Here is a 12,258-nt window from a genome sequence, read left to right as displayed (position 1 = left end):
TTACCAGCATACCACTGGTTTAGTGCACACCTCTCTTTTCAAGTGTTTCCCATTATTTGGAGAAGGGGCTGTGAGTCACAGAGGACTCGGTCACCTTCCTATTTTTGCAAGTGTGTGCTGGTAGCAGGAGCTGTAGCTCCTTTAAGGCAGCTGAAAACATTTGTCTGCTCTGTTCATCCCATGTAAGTCTTCATAGACCAGGAGAAACTGGAGTGCTCCTAACTGGACTTTGAATCTTGGAGTACAGACAAGCCCCAGTCAGAATTCAAGATAAATCCACTGCAAGTGCAGCCCCTGAGGAGGGAGGGTGGTGCCGGTGGCAGCAAAGCCTCATCGGCAGTTCCTTGGCATAGCTTCCATGTGGCCTTGGCACAGCGTCAGCCATGTGTTCCTGCTTTCACTGCCACATTGCTGCTTATCACTGAAGGAAGGCGGGACTGGAACTCACACAGGCCAGAACCTGCAGGAGGGAGCTGATGCAGAAGCCGAGGAGAGATGATGATGTTTACTGGCTTGTTCCTCGTGGCTTGCTCAGCCCGCTTTCTTACAGAACCCAGGGCCGCCAGCCCAGGGCTGGCACCGCCCAAAATGAGCTGGCCCTCCAGCATCAATCACTGATTAAGAAAATGCCTTACAGCTGGGTCTTATGGTGACATATTCTCAACCGAGGTTCCCTCTTTTCTAGCTTATGTAGATTTGACAAAAAAAAAAACTATTCATCCCATGCACCATGGCACATCTCCACCCCAAAATAAAAAATAAATAATTTTTTGTTGTTTTCGTTTTGAGACAGGGTCCCTAGATGTAGTCCTGTAACTTACTATGTAGACCAGGACCCTAGTGCCTCTGCTTCAAGAGTCTCGGGCTTAAGGACCTGTGCCAGCACACTTGTCTTGTAATAAAAAGATATTATTTATTATTATAATTTCTTTATTTTTAATTTTATGTACACTGGTGTTCTGCCTGCACGTATGTCTGTGTGAGGGTGGTGGACTCCCTAGACCTGGAGTTACAGACAGTTGTGAGGTATGTGCCATGTAAGTGCTGGGAATTGAACCCACGTCCTCTGGAAGTACTCTTGACCACTGAGCCATCCTTCCAGCCCTTATAATAAAATTGAAAACCCATTGCTCGAACCGAGAATCTAAACTGATGTAAGTAAATATATGCAGAAATAAATACAAACCATACACGTTGACATACACTAGTAATTCCAGCACTTTGGAAGTAGAGGCTGTGGGATCAGGAGTTCAAAGTCATCCTCCACTCTGGGTTCTTCTTTACAGCAGTACGCTAACTAATGCATGACGTAAATGCAGTAATAAATACATATCATCTTCATCTATACCAGCTCCTCCTCACGGCCCGAGGACCATCACAGAAGAGGTGCAAAAGGACGTAAGAGACAAATGTCATGGAGGACTGGAGTGACCTTATCCACCACTGTCTGCATTCACGGACTCATGAGAGCTGTAGTGGCCTGGACGAGATCAAGCCAATGCACACTCTGGTGTGGCGTGGGAGGGGCTCGTGAACCTCCAACCGTAACTGAGGGGTTGATGGCTTCTGAGGGAGAGAATCCATTTTCTTTAAGGCTCTAGTAGGTTTGCCACTCTTCTGGTGGATAGCCCTGCTTCTAGAAGTTGATAAAAAGTGAAAATTGAAGTGGATGGGTTATATGCATTTAAAAAAAAAAAAAAAAAAAAAAAAAGAGGAGCTGAAGGGAAGGCTCGGAGGTTGAGAGCACTGCTGACTGCTCCAGAGGTCCTAAATTCAATTCCCAGCAACTACCTGGTGGCTCACAACCATCTGTAATGAGGTCTGGCGCCCTCTTCTGGCCTGCAGGTATATATGCAGGCAGAACACTACATAATATACAATACATCTTTTTTAAAAAAGAGGGAAAGGGTTGGGGATTTAGCTCAGTGGTAGAGCGCTTGCCTAGGAAGCGCAAGGCCCTGGGTTCGGACCCCAGCTCCGAAAAAAAAAGAACCAATAAAATAAAATAAAAAAAGAGGGCACAATGTTGAGGGGGATATAAGGAAGTAGTAAAAATTAAGGGGAGAATTTAGGATTTAAGGGTGATCATGATCAAAATACATTGTGTAAAATTCCCCAAAAGCTAATAAAATGTTTTTAAAAATAGATCATCATTTGAAAATGTCCGAATAGAGTATCAGATCCCCTAGAACTACAGATGACTATGAGTCTCCCTGTGGGTGCTGAGATTCCAACTCTGATCCTCTGAAAGAGCAATTCATTGCTTTTAATTCATTGAGCCAACTATCCAAACCCCTAGCCTGTTCTTTTTTTTTTTTTTTTTTTTAAAGACAGTGTCTCAATAAATCCCAGGCTGGGTTCGGTGATCTTCTTGTCATGCCTTCCAAGTGCTGGAAGTACAACCACTGTTCCACTGCTCCCGGCCGGACTAGACTAGATAGTTCTATGTCTTAGTGCTGGAACTACAACCACTGTTCCACTGCTCCCGGCCAGACTAGACTAGATAGTTCTATGTCTTAGTGCTGGAACTACAACCACTGTTCCACTGCTCCCGGCCGGACTAGATAAGATAGTTCTTTTTACTGTTCTTTTTTTTTTTTTCGGAGCTGGGGACCGAACCCAGGGCCTTGCGCTTCCTAGGCAAGCGCTCTACCACTGAGCTAAATCCCCAGCCCCCCTTTTTACTGTTCTTGAACTATTTTCTATGTCTTAGTCACTGTTCTATCGTTATGAAGAGACATCATGTCCAAGGCAACTATTTTTTTTAAAGATATATATATATATATATTTATATAAATACACTATAGCTGTCTTCAGACACACCAGAAGAGGGCATCAGATCCCATTACAGATGGTTGTGAGCCACCATGTGGTTGCTGGGAATTGAACTCAGGACCTCTGGAAGAGCAGCCAGTGCTCTTAGCCGCTGAGCCACCTCTCATGCCCCCGAGGCAAACCTTATTAAAGAAAGTATTTAGTTTGGGCTCGCTTACAGTCTCAGAGGTTCAGTCCACTTAGTTTGTCATCATGGCTGGAATCGACTTGGCAAACAGGCAGGCACTGCTGGAGAAGTAACTGAGATTTCTACATTCTCGTTTGCAGTCAGAGGAAGAGCCTGGTCTTAGCGCGGGTGTTTGAAACTTCGAAAGCCACGCACCATGACACACTTCCTCCAACAAGGCTGCACTTCATAGTTCTTCTTCAAAAAGTTCCACTCCAGTAACTGAGTATTCAAATATATGAGTCTTTTGGGGCCGTTCCTATCCAAACATTATAACAATTTTTTTTTCTTTTTTTTTTTTTTTTTTTTTTCCGGAGCTGGGGACCGAACCCAGGGCCTTGCGCTTCCTAGGTAAGCGCTCTACCACTGAGCTAAATCCCCAGCCCCATAACAATTTTTTTTCATGAAATTTTAAAACAAGGTTTGAGAATTCCTTCAGAAGGTAAAATTCCTCTTGTATAGTCCTCGTCTGTATATTTCCACCACACTAAACAAGGCAAAGTTACAAACCAAAAAAAAAAAAAAAAAAAAAAAAAGCTAATTTTCATTTTACTTCCTCCCTGCTGGACATCAGGATACAGAGGAAACAGCCCAGGCTACAGTCAGGAAGCCTCTGTCTGACACCTACACTGCTAATCCCTGCCTGTGTGTTTCTGACCAAAGCACTTTGTCTCTCAAAGTCTCAGTTTCCTTAACAAAACTTTCCCTGCAGAATAGTCATGCAGCTAAACACCCCAATTCTAGAAAGGGCTCCCTAAGTTAGTTTTCCAAAATTCAGGCATTACTCTTGCTACACCCAGCCCACTGTCCCTGGTGTACTCAATAAACTTCAAGAAAAACAAAATTACAAATGGGCTATGACTGTTGGTAGGTAGAGTGCTTGTCTAGCACGCGTGAAGCCCTGGGCTCGCTCCTCAGCACAGCATGGGAAGGGGTATGATGGTGCATATCTGTAATTGCTGTGCTGAGGAGAGTCAGGAATTCAAGGTCATTTTCAGCTATACTGCAAGGTCAAGGGCAGCCTAGCATGAATAAGATGCTGTCTAAACAATATAAATAAAAAAGGCCAGGTGTGGTGGTGCAAACCTTTAATCCCAGCACTTGGGAAGCAGAGATCAGTGGATCTCTGAGTTTGAGGCCAGACTGGTCTACAAAGTGAGTTCAAATCTAAATAGTAAAATATGCTTCACTCTAAATTCTAAAGACAATCATTAGGAAGTAGCATACTGTACATTCCTCAATCTTTTCTAAGCAGATACTAGTACATACTTTTAAAAATAGAATCAAGGGGGTTGGGGATTTAGCTCAGTGGTAGAGCGCTTGCCTAGGAAGCGCAAGGCCCTGGGTTTGGTCCCCAGCTCCGAAAAAAAGAACCAAAAAGAAAAAAAAAAAAAAATAGAATCAAGTGGGCTGGAGAGAGTTAATAGCACTGTCTACTCTTCCAGAGGTCCTGAGTTCAAATCCCAGCAACCACATGGTGGTTCATAACTACCTGTGAGATCTAGTGCCTTCTCCTGGCCTGCTGGCTTACATGCAGGTCAAATGCTGAATACATTTTAAATAAGTATATCTTAAATGAAAGGAATCCGAGAAGCTGGGTGTGGTGGTACATACCTTTAATCTCAGTTCTTGGGAGGCAGAGGCAAGCGAATCTATGAGTTTGAGGCCAGCCTGGTTTAAAAAGTGAGCTCCAAAGTCATCCTAGGTTACATGGAGAAACCCTGCCAAACAAACAAGCAAATAAACAGCCAGGGCTACACAGAGAAGCCCTGTTTCAAAAATGAGTGACTGACTGAATGAGTGATAAACAAACAAACAATAGAATTGAGGGAATCGGGGCTGGAGAGGTGGCTCAGCTGTTAAGATTTGCTGCCCTTGCAGAGGACCTGGGGAGGTAGAAGCATTCAGATCTGAAACTGGAGGCACCGATGATTGGGAGAAGCTATGTGGATACCGACACCCAAACTAGGGTCCTCTGAAAGGGCAGCAAGTGCTCTTACCTGATGAGCCATCTCTCTAGCCCCATTCAGAGAATTTAAAAAAATTATATGCAGGTGTGTGTCTGTGCCTGCCTATGTACACTTGAGTGCAGGTGCCGGCATAGACCGGAGCTATCAGATTTCTTTAGAGATGGAGTTACAAGCAGCAGTGAGCTGCCCGATGTGGGTGGTGGAAAGTGAACTTGGGTCCTGGGCAAGAGTTGTATGCATTCTTAACTACGGAAGCCATCTCTCCATCCCTGAATCACATTTTTTAGAGGTTTTTCCCTTATTTATTGGCACATTCAACTCTGTGTGGTTTTTTTAAAAGTATGTATACATTAGTTAAAAGAAAAACATTTACAAATTTTATTAAAAATTCAAAGAGGGAAAGGATTTGTGAAAAATGCCAGCAAAGCTTGGTTATTAATGTTTGTAATCGAAGCACTAGGAAGGCTGAAGTAGAAAGTTCATGAATTTGTCACCAGTCTGGCTTACATAAAGAGGATCAAGCCAACCTGGGTACGTAGTGAGGCCCCTTCTCAAACAACAAAAACGAAACAAAATAAAGGTCCCCACCTACCTGTTTCCCAACCACACATTAGCAATTTCTTTCACCGGTTTCCTACCTTCCTAGGTCAGGTTTTGTTAAAGTTAACCAGTTTCCTAACTTCACAGTACAGGGGTGTAGCAAATTTATTTAGATGTTGCATTAGAGGGATGCTTGTATTCTTTAAATGTTACTGTTCTCTGGAACCCAAACTCTGTGTCAATCTTATTATTTCACAACTTTTCTTGGTTGAGAAGCTTAGTGTTTACAATAATGTTTACCAATTGCCTACCAATGAGAATGGGGACGTGCGGAGGGGGTTAGAGACAGAAGGGGGGGGGGGCGGGAGGGCAGGGAGGAGAGACACAGACCAACAAAGAGAAGAGACAGAGAGACAGAGACAGTCGGCGACACAGAGAGAGGCAGACTGAACAGGTCTGGAATCTTAGTAGAGGGAGCCCAAGTTAGGGAAAGCCTTACTATTTTTTGTGGCCTCCTAGAAGATTTGAACTTTCATTTTGAGAGCAAGATGGCATTAAGGATGGCCTAGAACTGGAAGGTGCCGGAACTTTTATTTCGAACGGACCTTGTTTCTTACCGGGGTATTTTTGGCTGTAAAGCGTACCACGCACAAACATGGTTGCCAGGCACCGGAAGTAGCCGGTTATTTTGCTGGATTCCGTTCTTCCGCGGGGCGGAAAAGGCATGTCGGCTTGTGTCCCGACCGTTTCCAGTCCTCTCCCTTTGCAGGACCCCATGAGCAAGCTGTGGCGGCGCGGGAGCACGTCTGGGGCTATGGAGCCCCCCGAGCCAGGTAAGCGCGGGTGGCTCTAACTTAGGTGATCTTTAAAAAGGAGTCACTCTCACTCGGTGGAGCCAGGTCAACCCGCCACAGGTGGGAAGGAGCGAGGCGGTGCTGTTGTTATGGTAACAGCTAATAACGTGGGAAGAGTTGGACTCAGTTGAATTGTTAGTTTAGTCAGATCTTCCCCTGCCACTATTTGATGGAACACCTCTGACAGGCTCTCCTTCTGCAGGGGAAACGCTGGAGTTGAGCCTGGCAGGTGCCCACGGCCACGGAGTACACAAGAAAAAACACAAGAAACATAAAAAGAAACACAAGAAAAAGCATCATCAGGAAGAGGAGGCCGGACCGACGCTGCAGGCTCCTGCGAAGCCCCAACTTAAACTTAAAATCAAGCTGGGTGGACAGGTCCTGGGCACCAAGAGGTGAGATCAAGAATTTAACTCGGGAAAATTCAGCAGCGGGTAGGCTAGGCTTTTTGGAAAATAGAAAATGAACTTTGGCTTTAGGGTTCAAGTTAAGGCAGCAAGAATCCAAGCAGGTTGGAAAACCTGTACGTAAGCTCCCCGAGTAGGAGAGAGCCGCTTGTTCACTGTAGAGTAGCGTTTCTTCTCTGCAGTGTCCCTACTTTCACTGTGATCCCGGAGGGGCCTCGATCACCTTCTCCCCTGATGGTAGTGGATAATGAAGAGGAACCTATGGAAGGCGTGCCTCTGGAGCAGTACCGAGCCTGGCTGGGTGAGAAGACCCTGGAGGTGGAGGAGCTGGGTTGCTCATTTATAACCAGCAAAAGGAAAGGGGTGGGGTCTGAGAATTTTCAGTGTCCTGGGACCAACTTTGCTAAATTAATGTTCTATTTCAACCTTCCTACCCAGATGAAGACAGTAATCTGTCCCCCTCCCCACTTCGGGACCTACCAGGGGATCTGGAGGGCCAGGAGGAAGAGGAGGAACAGAGATGGTTAGATGCCTTGGAGAAGGGAGAGCTAGATGACAACGGAGACCTCAAGAAGGAGATCAATGAGCGGCTGCTTACTGCAAGACAAGTAAGTTAGTTCCGTCTGTATTCATTTAACAAACACATACGGACAACTTGCTGTTTCTTAGGTAATAAGAGGAACAGGAACGATAAGAGGCGGATATCTATGGTAAATGATTTTTTCTTTCCTTTTTTAATTGTGATCTTAGTATGTAGCCCTGACTGGCCAGAAACACACAGAGATCTGCTTGCCTCTACCTGAAAGTGCTGGAATTAAAGGTGTGAGCCACCACACACAGCTCCTAAGTAACTTTTTAAAACCATTCCTAGACAATAGGAATGCTGAAGTAGAAACTGGCAAGACAGAAACATCAGGGCAGTTGTAGGGAATGGCTCATTATTCTCTTTTGTTTTAAAGATAAATTTTATTTATTTTGATTTTATGTGTATGAGTGTGTGTTTGTTGCTCATGGAAGCCAGAGGTCATCAGAACTCCTGGAGCTAGATTTACAGACAGTTGTGAGCTGCCATGTAGGTGCAGGGAACTGAACTAGAGTCCTCTGCAACAGCAGCCAGTGTTCTGCTGAGTGATCTTTCCAATCCAGAATGCCTTTGAAGAGATGGCATTTCCGATACCAGAAGAGCTTCTCAGTCAAAGAGGACAGTTGATATAGAGCCTGTAGGCACAGAGACCCAGGAGAATGTGGCTAAGTCACCAGTGTGTCATATGCTGACAAGTGACATAACTGACATAATTACTTTGGCAGTTGAGTGGAGTGAAGTTTAGTAGAGGGTAAGGGATTTCTGTAGGAAGCTGCTGAAGTGTAGGCTGTCCTGTTGTCCCAGAACTTGAAAGATAGGATGGTTATAAGTTCTGAGCCAGCCAAAACATACATATAGATATCCTGTCTCAATAAATTGGTAGAGGGGCATGGAGTGCGGAGAATAGGAGAGCTGGTGCTAGCTCTCCTGAAGAGAGAAGAAAGAAGTCAAGAAGAAAGCAGTAACAGAACCAAGAAACCCCCACTGAATCCTGGATGTCTCTTGGAAGTAGCTACTTGGAGGGAGAAAAAAAAGAAATCCAGGGTAATTCTTTTTGGTTTGAGCCAAATCCAAGTTGATGTTCTCTACTGAGATATTTAAAAGAACAACAAAACCTACACAAGGATGCTACAGTTTGGGTACATGGGGCAGGCAAGGTACAATTGTTTTCTCCTTTGAAGCTGAGAGTCAGAAGCCCTGGGACGAGCAAGTGTGTCATTAAAGGTCCCCAAAGATGGGGATAGTGGCACCTGGGAGACAAAGGCAAGCGTGTGAGTTCAAGGCTGTCCTGGTCTACATAGTGAGTCTACAGGGCAGCCAGAGTTACATAGTGAAACCTTCTCGAAACAAAAACAAATGAAAATGGGTGAGGGGAGTGACCCCCAAAACGATGATTGCCAAGACTCCACCTTCCATTTCCCATCTTTCTCATCCCTCAACTTGGGGATCTCTGCCATTTGGTTCTCAGACATCCTCTCTATCTTTCCCCAGCGAGCCCTGCTCCAGAAGGCTCGGAGTCAGCCGTCACCGACTCTGCCTCTGCCGGTGGCTGGGGGCTGCCCAGCCCCTGCCCTCACGGAAGAGATGCTGCTGAAGCGTGAGGAGCGTGCGCGGAAGCGGCGGCTGCAGGCGGCGAGGCGGGCCGAGGAGCATAAGAATCAGACAATTGAGCGCCTCACAAAGACAGCTGCTCCTAGCGGGCGAGGAGGGCGCGGGGCGGCACGGGGTGAGCGGCGCGGAGGCCGCGCCGCTGCCCCGGCTCCTGCACCCATGGTGCGCTACAGCAGCGGGGCACAGGGCTCCACCTTGTCTTTTCCTCCCGGCGTTCCCACACCCGCGGCGGTGGCACAGCGGCCTGCCCCGTCGGGCCCCGCTCCACGCTGCTCTGTCCCCGGCTGCCCCCACCCGCGCCGTTACGCCTGCTCCCGCACCGGCCAGGCCCTTTGCAGCCTACAGTGCTACCGCATCAACCTGCAACTACGGCTGGGAGGACCCGAGGGTCCAGGGTCCCCACTCCTGGCCACCTAAGGCCTCTCCCACGCCGCATTCCCACTGTCTACCCCCACCCTATTAAATTTCCTGCGGTGCCTCAGCTCGTGTAGAATTGCTCGAGTGGGAAGTCGGCCGACTATGAACCTGCGCGTGTGAAGTCACTCAGCCAATCGGCGAAAAAATTTGTGCTCCTGGACGGCCGTTTATTGGCTGATATGTCAAAGCTTATTCTGTTGTTCGTACTGGCTATTGTTGCTGTCAATCAGGCATTCGGTCGAGCCTTTCCACTGTCTTTGTCTGTGTGCTTGTTGTCTGGAGAGCGGCACAGGCGCCGCAGCGTATTGGGCAGAGGAAGAAACCTGTGACCGGCTCCTATTGGCTGAACTGTTAGTTAACGATTCTGATTGGCTGGACCGGGCAACTGTGTCCTCTGGAGGAGCTCTCCCGGGCCGGGAGCTCTGGCCGGAGAGTGATGGTGGCAGCGATGGCAATGGGCCGGGCAGGGACCATGGAAGTGGTGGCAGAGGTGGCAGGAGTGGGGCAGCTGGCGGTGGAGAAGGCTGTGGTCTTCAGGGGTCTGTAGGTGGAGGCATGGCTCGGGCCAGCAGCAGGAACAGCAGCGAAGAGGCCTGGGGGGCACTTCAGGCTCCGCAACAGCAGGTATCCCAGCACCTCTAAAAGCTTATCTCACGACAGCCATTTATTTCTCTTTCCCCTTTCCTGTCACTTCCTGTCCGGGGTGGGGGAGGAGTTCATGGAGCCAAAGGTACTATGAAGTTCCCCAACATGACCATTCTACTCTTTGTCTAAACTTCTTACGTAGACACGGTTGACTTTACCTGCAGCCTCTTAGACCCCATCTCGTGGTTGCAGTGCAAGCCCGCAGTGGCTCTCCAGTTACCAGAGGCGTAGTGAAAACCCCAGGGAGGCTCCCTGTGTCTTGCCGCAGTTATTTGTGATGTTTTTCTATGTGCCTATTGTCACAGCAGAGTCCGGCAGCATCTTCTCTTGAGGGAGCAATTTGGAGACGAGCTGGAACCCAGACTCGCGCCCTGGATGCCATCCTTTATCATCCACAGCAATCCCATCTGGTTGGGAGCACTGCTCTGGGTCTCACACTGCTCCTCCTCTACCCTAGGGAGCTTGAGACCCAGGGGTGGAAAAAAAAAATCTGTCCCGGGAGTGTGGGAGGCAGATCTTCTGGGTGGGAGATGTTAAAAGCTTTTTAGCTTTGGAAATGGTCTTAAATTCCTACACATCGTCAGGACTATGTTTTGTTTCTCCTAAAACATTACCTTACCAAAAACCACCCTTGGGGCTAGGCTTATGTGAGAAAAGTCTTGGGTTAAAAGAACTGAAGTCACCTTTGTGTATTTATACTCTACTTTCTACACTAGTTTCTGGCTATTCTAAATCTTCCATACTGACAACCCTACATACAGACACTCATTTTAGCATCCCCATGCCATCCTTCTAAGCTAGGTTGGCTCGTGGGTGGGATTGTGTATGTGCGTGCAGGAGGTGGGGGTGGACAGGGCCTTGGATAGAATCCCCTAGTTCTTAGTGCCTCCTTGCCTCCAGCTTCGAGAGCTGTGCCCAGGAGTGAATACCCAGCCCTACCTCTGTGAGAGTGGCCATTGCTGTGGGGAGACTGGCTGCTGCACCTACTACTATGAACTCTGGTGTGAGTCTTCTAAGGGATCCATCTCAGGTTCCCTGCCCATCCTCCCTTCGATTTCTGAATTCAGCTACCAAAGACCCTTCTCTGCATGGGGGCTGGGGGCTGGGGTGGTAATCTGAGTTGAGCCCTCTTTGCCTCCTGCAGGGTTCTGGCTGCTTTGGACTGTCCTCATCCTCTTTAGCTGTTGTTGTGCCTTCCGCCACCGAAGAGCTAAACTCAGGCTGCAACAGCAACAGCGGCAGCGTGAAATCAACTTGTTGGCTTACCATGGGGCGTGCCACGGGGCTGGCCCTGTTCCAACTGGTTCACTGCTTGACCTTCGTGAGTGACTTGGCTCTTGGGTGCAGAACCAGTAGCCCCTCCCAAGCCAGGACCCTCAACCGCACTTCTACTGGCAGACATTTCAGAGCATTTTCCCCTAAAAGGAGAGATGGCTGTTCTAGCTCAGGTCCTTCAGTCATCCATGCTGTTCTCTCTCCCGCAGGCCTCCTCAGCGCCTTCAAACCCCCAGCCTATGAGGATGTGGTTCACCACCCAGGCACACCACCACCTCCTTACACTATGGCCCCTGGTCACCCTTTGACTACTTCCAATGAATGCACCCGCTGTTCTTCCGAATCCAGCTGCTCTGCCCAGTCGGAGGGGACAAGTGTAGAAGGTGTTTCCTCCAACCAGAGTGCTCTCCCTCCTCAGGAGGGTGAGCCCAGGGCAGGAGTGAGCCCAGTCCACACACCCCCTTCCTGCCGCTATCGACACCTGACTGGTGACTCAGGGATTGAGCTCTGCCCTTGTCCTGACTCCAGCGAAGGTGAGCTAGTCAAGGAGCTGAGGGCTAGTGCCACCCAACCAGACCTGGAGGACCATTCCCCTTGTGCACTGCCCCCAGAGCCTATGTCCCAGGTCCCTCCCGTGGGGCTGGCTTCTAGTTATGGGGACATCCCATAAGTAGTTTCAAGAGGAAAACTGGGTATTACTTGGCACCAGGATTCAGCCCTGGTTCAACTGCAGTTCTCCATGTGGGACCCTCTCCACCCTCCTAGAAGATGCCTGAAAGGGCTGAAGCCCTGAAGAGGGGCAATACTGAGGACTGTGCTATCTTTACTCACTCCCAAAACATACACAGGAGCCTTTAATCTCATTAAAGAGACATGAACCAGCTGCTTGTGATTCTGGGTAGAGTAGACCTCAACTCACTGCATGTCCCCTAACCGCACTTGCTGTGAAGCAGTG

At 48.2% G+C, this 12,258-nt stretch overlaps 2 protein-coding genes across 11 annotated transcripts; both read left to right on the top strand.

The window, feature by feature from the left end:
- The first annotated feature begins 6,162 nt into the window (after positions 1-6,162).
- Positions 6,163-9,447, top strand: Ino80b (INO80 complex subunit B). Of its 4 annotated transcripts, none has more exons than XM_087658753.1 (5): positions 6,163-6,344; positions 6,553-6,760; positions 6,955-7,073; positions 7,211-7,380; positions 8,847-9,447. In XM_087658753.1, exons 1-5 carry the CDS (start codon positions 6,236-6,238, stop codon positions 9,381-9,383), a joined length of 1,143 nt encoding a protein of 380 aa, XP_087514879.1. In that variant the 5' UTR covers positions 6,163-6,235; the 3' UTR covers positions 9,384-9,447. The 4 variants fall into 4 exon arrangements, with proteins under 4 accessions (XP_087514879.1, XP_087514880.1, XP_087514882.1 ...); XM_087658754.1 differs by having other exon boundaries at positions 6,263-6,344; positions 6,568-6,760; positions 6,939-7,073; XM_087658756.1 differs by having other exon boundaries at positions 6,263-6,344; positions 6,939-7,073.
- A 323-nt stretch (positions 9,448-9,770) lies between these two features.
- Wbp1 (WW domain binding protein 1) lies at positions 9,771-12,186 on the top strand. 7 transcript variants are annotated; one of them, NM_001443527.1, is made up of 5 exons: positions 9,771-10,007; positions 10,337-10,438; positions 10,929-11,031; positions 11,173-11,349; positions 11,513-12,186. In NM_001443527.1, the coding sequence occupies exons 1-5, from the start codon at positions 9,939-9,941 to the stop codon at positions 11,971-11,973; spliced, it is 912 nt and encodes a 303-aa protein (NP_001430456.1). In that variant the 5' UTR covers positions 9,771-9,938; the 3' UTR covers positions 11,974-12,186. The 7 variants fall into 7 exon arrangements, with proteins under 7 accessions (NP_001430456.1, XP_087512767.1, NP_001430455.1 ...); XM_087656641.1 differs by having other exon boundaries at positions 10,337-10,457; NM_001443526.1 differs by having other exon boundaries at positions 10,334-10,438.
- The last annotated feature ends 72 nt before the right edge of the window (positions 12,187-12,258 follow it).

The sequence above is a fragment of the Rattus norvegicus genome, chromosome 4, assembly GCF_021556685.1.
Source record: "Rattus norvegicus strain SHRSP/BbbUtx chromosome 4, alternate assembly SHRSP_T2T, whole genome shotgun sequence".
Taxonomy (NCBI): domain Eukaryota; kingdom Metazoa; phylum Chordata; class Mammalia; order Rodentia; family Muridae; genus Rattus; species Rattus norvegicus.
Note: the sequence above shows the minus strand (reverse complement) of the source record. Positions and strands in the feature narration are given on the sequence as shown.